The 13,235-nt window shown below is 43.6% G+C and overlaps 1 protein-coding gene across 5 annotated transcripts in view; it reads left to right on the forward strand.

Moving 5' to 3' along the window:
* Positions 1-13,235, forward strand: part of DOCK11 (dedicator of cytokinesis 11) — a 186,686-nt gene that overhangs the window by 84,452 nt on the left and 88,999 nt on the right. For all 5 annotated transcript variants that reach the window (XM_035007699.1, XM_035007720.1, XM_035007708.1 and 2 more), the window contains 6 exons: positions 2,405-2,527; positions 2,713-2,789; positions 5,515-5,699; positions 5,792-5,857; positions 7,893-7,985; positions 9,979-10,102. In XM_035007699.1, the coding sequence (XP_034863590.1) occupies positions 2,405-2,527; positions 2,713-2,789; positions 5,515-5,699; positions 5,792-5,857; positions 7,893-7,985; positions 9,979-10,102 (668 nt within the window). The remainder of the gene's footprint in view (positions 1-2,404; positions 2,528-2,712; positions 2,790-5,514; positions 5,700-5,791; positions 5,858-7,892; positions 7,986-9,978; positions 10,103-13,235) is intronic.

Raw genomic sequence — 13,235 nt, forward strand, 5'->3', positions numbered from 1 at the left:
TTTCAGGTGCAGACAGCTAGCTGGCTTATCTTCACGTAGCAGAAAGGAAGTGAGCCCCCTCTCTGGCCTCTTCTGAGGGCACTAATCCCATTCACGAGGGCTCCACCCCCCTGACCTAATCACCTCCCACATGCCCCTCCTCCTAATACCGGCACCTTGGGGTTTGGGTTTCCATGGAGAATCCGTTCTCTTAAAATTTGCTGTGCCTCAGGGAACCTTTCATTTCTTCATCCGTGGTGCTTCAGGGAAATTTGCTTTGGCCTCGGTTCCTGATCTGACTGACACCACTTAATTTTATTGCATTTTAAAGCAGAGCTTATTTGCTAAAGTAATGGAATTTTTTTTTGCCCCCAGAAAACCCCAAATTGCAGTGAATTATGTACAGTGTGCCCACTATTTCAGAGTTGGCTAGGTTTATGCTTCGAAAAGCTATCCTAGAATATTTCTGGAAAACGCACTAAAAATGAGAAGGCAGAAGAATGCAGTTGTTAAGTGCAAGTGGGTAATTAATTAATAGACTTGCTTTCTGATGACAAATGCAGGAAACCCGTCAGTGTATATGGCAGGGTGTTATCTCTAGCTCATCTCTTAGGGTAGGTTACATTCTTTTCTTTTTTCTTTTTTTTTTTTTTTTTTCCAATTCTTGCATGTCTACATACAGTGATGACTTAAACTGTCTTTCTTGCTTATCCCCCACCTTTGAAGTCCAGGTTCACTGGCTTGTTTGTGGTACAGCCTGTACAGCTCATCGGAACTTCTCGGGAAAGGACACCACGTTCTGAATAATTCAATTATGTTCAGTGGGTATTGGGGAGTAGCATAAGGATAGGAGATTCTAAGTTAATTAACTCTTCTGTCACTATTTATAATCATTTCATTTGGGGAAGCTTTCAAAATGTATTGTGTGTTGGTAGATGAAAAGGCACACTTGGCCTTGTTTTGCAGGCTGGTTAAAAAAAAAAAAAAATCCTTGGGGCGCCTGGGTGGCTCAGTTGTTAAGCGTCTGCCTTCGGCTCAGGTCGTGATCCCGGGGTCCTGGGATTGAGCCCCGCATCAAGCTCCTTGCTCAGTGGGGAGCCTGCTTCTCCATCTCCCTCTGCCTGCTGCTCCGCCTTCTTGTGCTCTCTCTCTGTCAAATAAATAAAATTAAAAAAAAAAAAAGTCCTTGCCCACTTCACGTAGCATATGGCGGAGCAGAGATCCGAACCCACAGCACGTGACCTCCACCCACACTAGACCACTGCAGCACGTGGCCCACTGCCCAGGCTGTCGGAAGAGCTGTTCGATGCTGTTTGGTCAGTAGAAAAATTAACTTAAAAACCTTCAAAGGTGGAAGCTCTGAACCCCTGTGCTGATGAGGAATTGGGCTCCTTTTTCCTTCCTGCATTGTTTTGGCTGTCAGAAACAGCAAGAACTCACTCTAAAGGCTTGCCTGTGATATTTTAAAGATGTACGCTAAACCCCTGTTTACTGAAAATAAAGGAGGTATGCTTAGAAGTAGGAACAGTGGTTCATGCCTCGAACCACATCTTCAGAGGCTCTGCCAGGGGGGAATTATGTTTTTGGCTAGAGCTGCTTCCAGTGTGTTGGGAGCTTGGACATTACTTCCCATTTTAGCAGTAAGTAGCTGCTTAAAAATGGAAGAAGGGGAAAGGGGGGAGGTAGGGAATCAACCACATTCGTATTTGGAAACTCTACATATCTCTTGTAAATTTCGTATAAATCGACCCTAAAGATCTAACTTAATGGTCATCAACTTTGAGATAAAGCTTTACCTTTGATTCAAATGCATGTGTTTTATATATCTGGCTTGGTGAATTTTCACAAATGTTTCCAGTCATGTGACTACCACACCAACCAAGATCTGGACCGTTTCTATCACTTCAGAAAATTTCCTCATGCCCCTGTCCAGTCAGCCATCCCACTCCCATCAGTCAGCCACCAATCTGATGGTTATCACTACAGATGACTTTTTTCTATTCTAGACCTTCATACAAATGGAATCGTGCAGTATGTACTCTTGCATTTGGTTTCTTGTGCTTAGTCTGGTTTTGAGATTCATCCATATTGCTGTATGTATCAGCCCTTCACTCATCAGCCCTTCACTCATTCCATTGTATGAATACACGACTGTGTATCCATTCACTTGTTGATGAATATCCGGGCTGTTTCCTTTTGGGGATATAACAAATAAGTCAGCTATGAACATTTAGTGCCATGTGGAAATATGCCTAGGAGTGGACTTACAGGATCAGAGGGTGAGTGTGTGCTGAATTTCATGAGAAATTACCAAACGAGTTTTCCAAACTGGTTGTACCACATCATACACACACCAGCACTAAGTTTGTCATAATTTGTCAATACTTCAGAATTAAAAAAAAAAAAAATTCTCTTGCCGTTTTAGACCCATTTTCAAAGATACTCAAGGTTCTCTGGATCTGGATGGGAGATTTTCTCCTTTGTATAAACAAGACAGTAGCAAGCTTTCAAATGAAGACATTCTCAAGTTGCTCTCAGAATACAAGAAGTAAGTGTGTTACTGTAGTAAATCAGTAAAATAGATGAATTATAATTTCTTGAAATGATGAATGTGAGTCATGCATGGGAGAAACTGAATGCTTTGGAGCATTTTTGGATTTGGAAGCATTTGGAAGCCAGTGCATTCAGTAATCATAAATTTTAAGTATAAAATATTTCTTATTTTACACCTAGGCCAGAGAAGACCAAATTGCAGATTATTCCTGGGCAGCTCAACATCACAGTAGAATGTGTTCCTGTGGATTTATCAAGTAAGAATTCACGTGTTACAAATAAACCTTAAAGGGCTATGTTTGAATCTCAAATTTTCATCTTTTTAATACATTTCTTGAGGTTTACATGGTGTATAAAGTTCCTAGGGCTGTGTAAGAAATTCCTACAAACTGGGTGGCTTAGGATGACAGATTCATTCTCTCATGGTTCTGGAAGCTAGAAGTCAAGATCAAGGTATCAGCAGGGCTGTGTTCCCTTTCAGTGCTCTAAGGAAGACTCACCAGTCATTGGATTTAGGGCCCACCCTAAACCAGTATGACCTCATCTTAACCATTTACATCTGCAAAGACCCTGTTTCCAACTGAACCAGCCAGGTGCCCCTGCAAAGACCCTATTTCCAAAAATAGTCAATTCTGAGGTTCTGGTGGCTGTGAATTTTGGGGGGACACTATTCAATCCAGTACACATGGTGAATAGTTTCAAATTAGGAAGAGTATTAAGTTGATTTTATCAGATGCTGTTTCATATATACTATCCTGTTGTGAGTGTTCCCTAGTCAGTTTCTGCTGCTTTTTGCCTTGGATAAATCCCATCAAGGGATCCAAAAAGGAGAGTTTCTTTTCCTCTCTAAAGACAAGAATCTAAAATCTCAGAAGAATGGACAGAAGACAGAAAAGACACTTTGCAGGAAATAAAATGGAGTGGCTAATAAAAACTTGAAAAATGTTCAAATCTTCATAATAATGCCACTAATGGAAATTAAAGTAGCAAGATGCTTTTGCTTCTCTGTCGCATTTACAAACATGTTTAAAGTGAAACCATCTACTGCTGGCTAGGAGTAGGAACACGATGTGGTAATTGATGTTCATAGATGTTCATAACTAAGGCATTTTGATTCGAGCTTCTCTCTATCCGTTCATTCACTGAATAAACTCTGCAATTATGGAGATTAAAGTCTAGAAGGAGTGACGGACAGTAAATAAGAAGACAAATGAGCGATTCGAGTTGGTGATTGGGGTGGGCTGCTTTAAAAAGGGTGGCCAAGGGTGGCCTTGCTCCAGCTCAGGAACTGAAGAGCGAGAAGGAGCCAGCACATGGTGGTTGGAGACGGTACATTCCAGACTGAGGGTGGTGCATACTGAATGACCGTGAGGCAGGAGCAAGCTTGGTTCATAGGAGCAGAAAGGAAGCCAGTGTGGTGTGTGATGGGAATAATGAAGATGGGAATGAAGCAGGAGAAGGTCTGCAGGAAATTGTATAGACCATGGTAACTCTTTAAAGGGTTGGATTTTATTCCATGTGCAATAAGAGGTCACTAAAGGATCATAAGCAGGGGAGTGGCATCCAACTTAAACTCCAAAACACCTAAGAGTAGAATGGATTATTTTTCCCTAAAGAAATAATTTGGAATGTAGACAGGAGTTTATGCATAAAGGTGCTCTTTTCTGTGTTGTTTATTTTGGAGGGAGATTGGAAACAACCTAAGAATCTAACACCATCGGTGTGGTTAAGGCATGACGGTACAACAGGAAACTTTATGCAGCCGTGAAAAATGATGTTTATAAAGAGTTCACAGAATAAAACATTAGATCAAATGCCAAAAACAAAAACAACAACAAAAAAAAACCCAGCCCAGGATCAAGTTCTATATATATATACAGTAGGATTTGAATATTATTATATAAAACAGGCACTGAAAGGAGATAAGAAGAAAATATGCCAAAATACTAACAGTAGTTATCTCTGGATAGTGGAGCGATCACTTGTTTCTGTGTGCCTTTACTCTCTATCTCCAGATATTCTATTGTAAGTATCACTATAATAATTGGAGAAAACCGGGGCGCCTGGATGGCTCAGTCGTTAAGCGACTGCCTTCGGCTCAGGTCATGATCCCAGGGTCCTGGGATCGAGCCCCGCATCGGACTCCCTGCTCAGCAGGAAAGCCTGCTTCTCCCTCTCCCACTCCCCCTGCTTGTGTTCCCTCTCTCGCTGTGTCTCTCTCTGTCAAATAAATAAATAAAATCTTAAAAAAAAATAATCGGAGAAAACCGAACCCAACAGAAAACACTGTGTGCTCAGGTGTAACTCTTCCTGGGTCTTCCCGCTCCATCAAAACCACAGTGCAGCAAGGACAAGCAACGTTAGAGCTCCTTTGGTATATGAATCACCTCTAGTCCCATGGTACTTCAGTAACCCTGGCCACCACACTTCTCCGAACCTTTGTGTTTTTCACCTTCAGGAGTAATGAATTTATTATTTGTAACACATCCTAAGATCTGTCATTTCCAAAGGCCTCCCGTTTTTCCTAGGTGAACATTGCACCTGCACCAAGTTAACTTTTTTCAGAGTGACTATCCACGAGCTAATTGGAGGCATACATTTACTGTTAGTTCCCCGATACCAATAAAAATTTGCAGTGAAAGCTAAATTGCAGCCACAGGAGGAAAAATGTAATGGAGTTCTTTGCAGAGTTTAAATTTGTCAAAATTATGATGTGTTATATTTGGCAAATCATTCTACATTGAGAACGAGCTAGCAATCATGTCTGGTTTGGATGGTTCTACTAAAATCAGTACCAGGCTACGCCATTTTGTCCTTCTAGGTGCTTAAAATGGTTGTATGACTTTTTTGTCAATCACTAAGAATTCTGTTTGTTAAATCACTCTTTGAGAACGCGGTCCACGTATATTTTTATAAAGGCAGGAATGTGTTCGTGATTGCTAGATTGTATTATCTTTGCCTGTTTTTTTTCCTCTGGTATAGATTGTATTACTTCATCATATGTGCCCCTGAAGCCTTTCGAAAAGAATTGTCAAAATATTACTGTGGAGGTCGAAGAGTTTGTTCCAGAAATGACAAAATACTGTTATCCATTTACTATTTACAAAAACCATCTGTATGTATATCCCTTGCAATTAAAATACGATAGCCAGAAAACATTTGCCAAGGTAAGCAGTGTAAACTATACATTTTGGGGTATAAAATGCTATTTATAATTTTCTGGTTTTAGGACTCATTTTGAGTGATTAATCATTTTTAGGCAAGGAACATTGCGGTCTGTGTGGAATTCCGGGATTCAGATGAAAGCGACGCTAGCGCTCTAAAGGTTTGTTTATGATCTTGATAAGCATACACTTTTAATGTAAAGATAAATATTTTGGGGGCGCCTGGGTGGCTCAGTGGGTTGGGTGTCTGCCTTCGGCTCAGGTCATGATCCCAGGGTTCTGGGACTGAGCCCCGCGGGTGGCTCAGTCATTAAGCGTCTGCCTTCAGCTCAGGTCATGATCCCAGGGTCCTGGGATGGAGCCCCACATCGGGCTCCCTGCTCAGCGAGGAGCCTGCTTCTCCCTCTCCCTCTGCCCCTCCCCCTGATTGTGTGCGCATGCTCTCTCTCAAATAAATAAATAAATAAAATCTTAAAAAAAAAAGATAAAGATTTTGGTACTTGGTAGTTTCATAGGCTAAGTTTGATTTCTCTGAGCTCCACAAAGAAAATGTACTCGAGTGATGAAGGTAAAACTGCCTTTTCTACTCTTACACGTTAACTGTGAGGATTAAATATTTTAAAAATAACCAAATGAGGTAGGAGGGTGTGTAGCTTTAAAAATGGGTCAGCTTCATATACCAGCGTTTTGCTTTTGCTCCTCTTTGATTTTGCATTGCTCTGATGTGCCATCACAAGGTCATTTTCTCCTATGACCTGATAGTTTCTAATGGTATCATCAGGGGACCATAAACTCCTTTCTCCTTGAAACCTGAACAGGCTTTGAGCTAACAGAAGCACAGCATGACTGCTTTGATCTGAGATAGGACTTCTCCCCTGGCAGTGTCCAAATGGTGCCTCCAGACTTGGATTCGTGGTGGAGGCAAAGCAGAATCTCAGTATTCTCCGACAGAGGAATCCTTAAATACCTCTCACGTCACAGCGCCTTTATCTTTTCACTCTTGAGCGCATTAAACAGAGGCCTGAAAGAGAAGTTCCGAGAGCACCTAGCCGTCACAATTTGTTTATCTGGCCCCCTACTTCTCTAGCTTGAGCCTAAATCAGACAGATGGACAGCCAGTCCTCCATTCAGACCTCCTGGGGAAAAAGCCTGGAAGCCCCTGACTAAGTCATTGAATGTTTAATAACCCCTACCTCAGAAAAGAGGTGTTTCGTTGTTTTGGGATTTTTGGTGTTCTTCCCCCCCACCACCCGAGAAACCTAAGAATTAGCTGGCTCAAATTAGGTGTATTTTCTCTGATTCCCCCCTCCCTGGAGATGAGAATGACTCTTCCTTCTCCCCCATGCAATGTCCTTTTGTACCCTTAAAGATTCTTAGGTTATCCCTCTGCAGTTCCTGCAAATTGCCTCCAGAACCGTATTTAAGGAGAATTGGCGATGCATTCACATGGAGTTCTGATTTTCATTTCTTAGCTGGCCTAGAGGCTGGCTCTGAAGTAACAGGGTGAGGCAATTAGTACCTTGGCATGCTGACTCCATATTTATCCTTGAGCTTATTGGGCCTGTGGAAGTGCAAAACTCACACCAGAAATGCAATCGGATCTTTTCATGGAACCATAGAAAGCCTCGCATTTATTTTATGGGTCTCACAGAAAGCCAGTGAATTTTAAAACAGGGCTCATAAAGTGAGCGAACAGTAAGCTTGTCTGTAGCTTAGTAGACGTTCAGTTTTTAATCCCTTTAGGCTGGGAATGTGTCTGCTGTGTGCGCGAGTTTTAGCTCCTCACCTTGCCCACCGCCCAAGGAGCATCCAGCAAATGTTGCTAACTGCCTGGCGGGGAGCTTCTCAAGAAAGGCAAATAGCACGAGAGAAGTAAGCTTTCCAAATCTGGTTTCAGAATGTTCCCTTTCCAAATGATTAGCCATGTTTGACTTCTTGCTGTCAACTAATTGGGGAGTGCTTTTTTTTTTTTTGATGACCAGAAATTCAGAAGCATCCATGCAGCCAAGTTCCGCGATGTCTGGGGTGGTAGCTGGAGTGACTGTAAATGATTCAGAATTTACAAGCTCACGGTGAGAGCCTGGTGGGCTTGGCCATGGCCTTGGGCTCACAGATGCCTCCAACCATGTGTGGTTCCATTGCGTTATATTTAAAGGCCTTCACCGAGATGGGTGACTCCGTTTCCTTCTTTTGCAGTGTATTTACGGAAAACCCGCCGGGTCTGTTTTTACCACAAATGCTTATGCTGTTGTCTCGCATCACAACCAAAATCCAGAGTTCTATGATGAGGTGAGAAGGCATTTTTCCGATGTTCGTAAAACATGGCGGTGGCTCTTCTTTTTCTCTTCATCTCCATCATTTTCTCTGCCCTTGCAATCCCTGAACATTTTGTCCCGTGAAAATAGAAAGCGTCACACCAAGGCGAAGGGCTCGATGCCCTTTGATGACGGTGGAATGTGCCCACAAAGGGAAGGGGCTCCGGCAAGAGGTAACCACGTAGGGAACAAACGTGAGACGAGAGCTAGGATTCTAGCCTCGCCTTGACAACTGGCTCTGTGATCTTGAGCAAGCCACTTCCCCTTTCCCAAGTCTCCCATTTCCTCAGCCTTCAAAGAAGAAATTCAGAAGAGATGTTCTGAAGGCCCTTCTAGATCTTTCTTCCTGCGGTTTTGCATGGGGCTGGGGGCGCAGCCGCTCTGTAAGTGAAATGCTTTGAGAGACGCAGCAGCACGTGGGGGCCGCCAGAACCCCACTGGGTGCTCTAATGCGTCAGTGCAGTGTAGACGAAGGGGAGTGTCTCGCAAGCTCCATGCTCCCCTCCACCCCAGTCTACCTCTCGGGCCCTGCCTCTGCCTCTCTTTCCTTCTTCTTCTCTGCATCTCTCTGTACTTGCCAGTGTCTCTCTTAGTGTCTCTGTCCCAGCCTCCTCCAGTTGGCGTGTCCCTGGCTTAGCCAAATCTGCAGACTGCTTTTGATTCCTCAGTGTCTCCAGGAACCTGGATATGCATCCCAGGCCGCAACTTTGCTCTTTCTGCTTCTCAGGGCTCTTTGTCTGTCACCATCCCCCCTGCTGTCACGATTTTTCCCCAGGTCCACCTGCTGTCGTCAGGAGGCTTTGCACCCCAGCTTGAGGCCTCCTCCCTTTCTCCATCCAATGCTCTTGGTGGTGTGGGGGATGGGGAGGAGCATAGCGGTGCCTTGCGGTTTTGCCCCCCAGAGAGAGAGTGTGCCCATATTTATGTGCAGCAGAGCATTAGATACCCAGATGGTCTGGCTGCTATGAATAGGCGTGTTCTGTGGTGAAATATACCTACAACAGAAATTAGTTCTAACACCAAAACCCTGCCTTGCGTGAATGATGATGAGGCCAGATGTCCAGCACCAAGCTGTTTTAATATGTCCCCCTCTCTCATCGACACCAGTCACTCCAGAAAACTCGATCGTTTAGCAAGTAATCCGCATTATTTTTAGGGCGCCCGAAAGAAACAGGTTTTTCAGTCGTTTCAGTCTCTATTGACCAAGACAGCGAGAGATTGAGAGAGATTGCATGTGTTTTTGTGCAGGTGTATGCACACGTGTCCAATCAATTAAATCTGTGATGTGTCTCTTATATACTTCCAGGAGGCGGTAAAGACATTTGGTTGGGTCCTGATTGGAAAATCACTTGAGATGCTTGTACTGAAGTGTTAATTTCTAGGATTAAATTCATGTGCCAAGGGTGACGATTTTTATTTCTTTATTCAAGAGTAATCTTGTGTTTTCCTTCAAAAGATATTTATATGAACTGTAATTGGTGGATACCATAATACCATAGTGACTTTTTGCACATTTATTTGCAAAGCTTAATTTTTTTTTTTCCATGCAAAGGAAAGCAACAGTTTAGAAAAAAGAAACCTTTCAAACTCAGTACACATTTTAGATGGATTGCATTCACTGACTCAGATCGAGTTACATAGTATCTCTGGGCTGTGAGGCTGTGGTTTTGATCCAGTGTTTTAGAAAATCCTGCTGCAAAGTTGCATCCAGGAGAATCCACTGGACTCTCCAGCACAAGTCATAAATCAGCCCTCACTACCCAGGAGACTATTGTTGTCAAATTGAAACTGACTGGAAAAGCCTTTAGAGTATATTTAAATGATACCTATTACTTGAGGACTTGGCTTGTTGTTGAGAAAAAATATGTCATTGGAAAAGTATGATGAAATTGAACTAAAGGTCTGACTGTCCAGCTTGACAATGAAAACAAAACAAAATGCGATGTGTGATTTTGCTGTCATTTCAGATTAAAATCGAGCTTCCCATTCACCTGCATCAAAAACATCATTTGCTTTTTACTTTTTATCATGTGAGTTGTGAAATTAATACAAAGGGAACAACCAAAAAGCAAGACACAGTTGAAACTCCAGGTACGTGTACTCTTTCAAAGTCTCTTTCTACAGCTATTTGAGATGGAATTGTCTAGAATGTAACCTCTTTTCCTCAAGCTGCAAACCACTTCTTCCCCTCACCAAAATGTACATTTCTGAGTTAAAAAGTTCACTGGTGAAAGATGAATTATAGGTTCATTTGACCATCATTTCTTTTTTTTTTTTAAAGATTTTATTTATTTATTTGACGAGAGAGAGACAGTGAGAGAGGGAACACAAGCAGCGGGGAGTGGGAGAAGGAGAAGCAGGCTTCCCGCCGAGCAGGGAGCCTGATGTGGGGCCCGATCCCAGGACCCTGGGATCAAGACCTGAGCCGAAGGCAGACGCTTAATGACTGAGCCACCCAGGCGCCCCGACCATCATTTCTTTTAAGTAGAATGGCCCAGCAACCAGAACTTTCCAGTCTGTCTCGCTAAGGAAGTAGGAAGTAAGCCCAGAGCCCAGGGGTATATTTGAGCCTGAGGGAGATTGGGGACCCACCTGGTTCTAGTGAGAACAGAACAGATTTAATGAATCGGAATAAACGCTAGTAGTGAAGGGCCAGTCCTGGTCCCATCCAGCAAAGCTTTAGATAAACCAGTGGGAAGCATCCTTTAGGAGAACACAGAAGCCCTATAAACATTGTGTGTGTCACCGCCACTAGATAAATGTCAGGAGGCCCTGGGATTCAGATCCAAGCTAGCCTGGATCAGTCTGAAATTCATTCATTCATTCATTCATTCATTCCTGCATTCATTCATTCACCAAATAAGTCTGCATATTTCTTATGTATGAGACATTATGATAAGTACTAAGGAGAATACAGTGGAGACTCAAACATAGATCTCATCTTCAGTGAGCCTATGGTCTAGCAGGGGAAACGAGATCTATAAGACAACCATCAGACAAGACAGAAAGTAGTAGCTACCAAGAAAGCGGTGCTGTATAATCTCCGGGAAGAGTGAGTTATTACTTCGACTGGTTGGAGGGACAAGTGGCTGGGAATCTGGGAAGGCTCCCAGGAGGAGATGGGGTTTGGGGTGAGGCCTTAAACGGGCTAAGTAGAGTTTGACAATGCAGTGATGGCAGGAAGGTAGATTCCAGGATAACGGAAGAGCTTGTCCAGAGGCCGAGTGTTGAGGGATATGGACAGGGAACCACGCGTAAGTTCAGTAGGACCATAGCACCAGGTGTTGGGAGGGGAATCAACAGGACGTAAGGTTGAAAAGGAGGCACCAGATCATGGAAAGCCTTGAATGCCAGGCTGTGGATTTGACTGTATTCTGTCACCAGCATGGAACTATCGAAGGGCTGTAAACACCGGTAAGAGCTCTTCCGCAGGCAGCGATGAGATGGCGGAGGGCGTTGGAGTGAGAAAGAAGGAAGAAACGCCAGTTAGGGGTTACTTCAGAGGTCCAGGGGGAAAGGGGGCCACCCTACGGCAGTAGCCAGGGGATGGAGAGAAAGGGACTGCAGAAGAAGAATATATCGGGTCTGACAAATGGTTGGTAACTAGAGAGAGAATTCAGAGTTAGCAGTGAAGCTTCAACACTGGAAAGAAGGAACTTGCAAGTAGCAAAATCACAGGGTAGTGGGGAATCATAGGTTTTGGACTGATGTTGAGTTTGAGGTGCCGGTGAGACATCTGAGTGAAGCCCGCCAGGCAGCCAGACTGAAGTAGTAGAAAGTTGCCCTTATGGATCGTGTGGTCCTGTTCTCTGTCTCCACAGGAATTGCAGTTTGTTCAGGGCAAGGGACCGCGAGGGTTGAGAAGAAATCTGGCAGAACAATAGGAACTCAAGACCGTGCACGTCCTAAAGGACACATTACTCTTTCCTTATTTAAATCCTAGACTGAAGGGGGCAAAGGGCTCGGTGGAGCACAAGATGGTTATTCCGTGGGCCACTCTTCGCTTTGAACTGTCCATCCTTAAGTGGCTTCACATCCCTGAGCCAGATGGCGTGTGCTCGACACTGTACCTTCTCAGCTTCCAAGTGCTCTGTATGAGTTTTGACTGAGAGACACCCTTGGCCACGCTCTGATTAATTCATAGTGCAAAAATGTTGCCTAAGCAATTCCATAGAGACAGAAAGTAGACTAGCAGTTGCCAGGGACTGGGGGAAAGGAGAAATAGGGAGTGACTTCTAAGGGGTGTGGAGGTTCTTTTGTGGTGTGATGGAAGAGTTCTGGAATTAGATCGTAGCAGTGGATGCCCAGCTTTGTGAATATGCTAAAAACTGTTGAAGGGTGCACTTTTAAATAGACGAACTGTATGGTATCTGAATTCTATCTCAATAAACATGTCTGTGGGGAAAAATTTCAACCAAGAACAAGAAATAGATTTTCCTATTTTTCTGGACTGGAAACCTTCGGTCATGTGTCTGCTTTTTCAGTTGACTACTCTGACAGAGTCCTTTCGAATGGTTCCCGTGCTCACGTTACTTTCCTCTGCTCTTTATAAGAGAAGAGCTCTGGGTAAACCATTTCTTTTTTTTTTTTTTTTTAAGATTTTATTTATTTATTTGAGACAGAGAGAATGAGAGAGAGAGAGAGCACATGAGAGGGGGGAGGGTCAGAGGGAGAAGCAGGCTCCCTGCCGAGCAGGGAGCCCGATGCGGGACTCGATCCCGGGACTCCAGGATCATGACCTGAGCCGAAGGCAGTCGCTTAACCCACTGAGCCACCCAGGCGCCCTGGGTAAACGATTTCTGAAGTTGTGCTAGTAAAGATGCCCTTCAGACGTGTTTCGGAGTCTGAGAAAGCCATTTAGTCTCCTTAGAGAAAGCAACATATTTGTCTTCTTTGAAGAATTAAAGCATTTGCCAAATTAAACACGTGCATGAAAACATTCTAACCAGATTTGTGTTGACTTCTGTGTTCGCAGTATAAACATACACACTCACGCAAAGAATTTTCAAGAATCAGAAGGCAGTGGCTTTCAAAAAGGGCTCTCCAGCCAACATCCTCGCTCATGTGCCAAACCTTGGTCCCGAGCAAGCTTTTTTTACAGCTGAGATACAAACACTTGAAGTCCAGAGTAAGCTCTATAATGGAAATAATGACACTACTCAACCTGAGGAATACAGATGGCTCAGGCTTTTTTAGCTGGAACATGATGAGTTTTCTAATAGAA

Source organism: Mirounga leonina, unplaced genomic scaffold (assembly GCF_011800145.1).
Source record: "Mirounga leonina isolate KUSES-001 unplaced genomic scaffold, KU_Mleo_1.0 Mir_101664, whole genome shotgun sequence".
Classification (NCBI taxonomy): Eukaryota; Metazoa; Chordata; class Mammalia; order Carnivora; family Phocidae; genus Mirounga; species Mirounga leonina.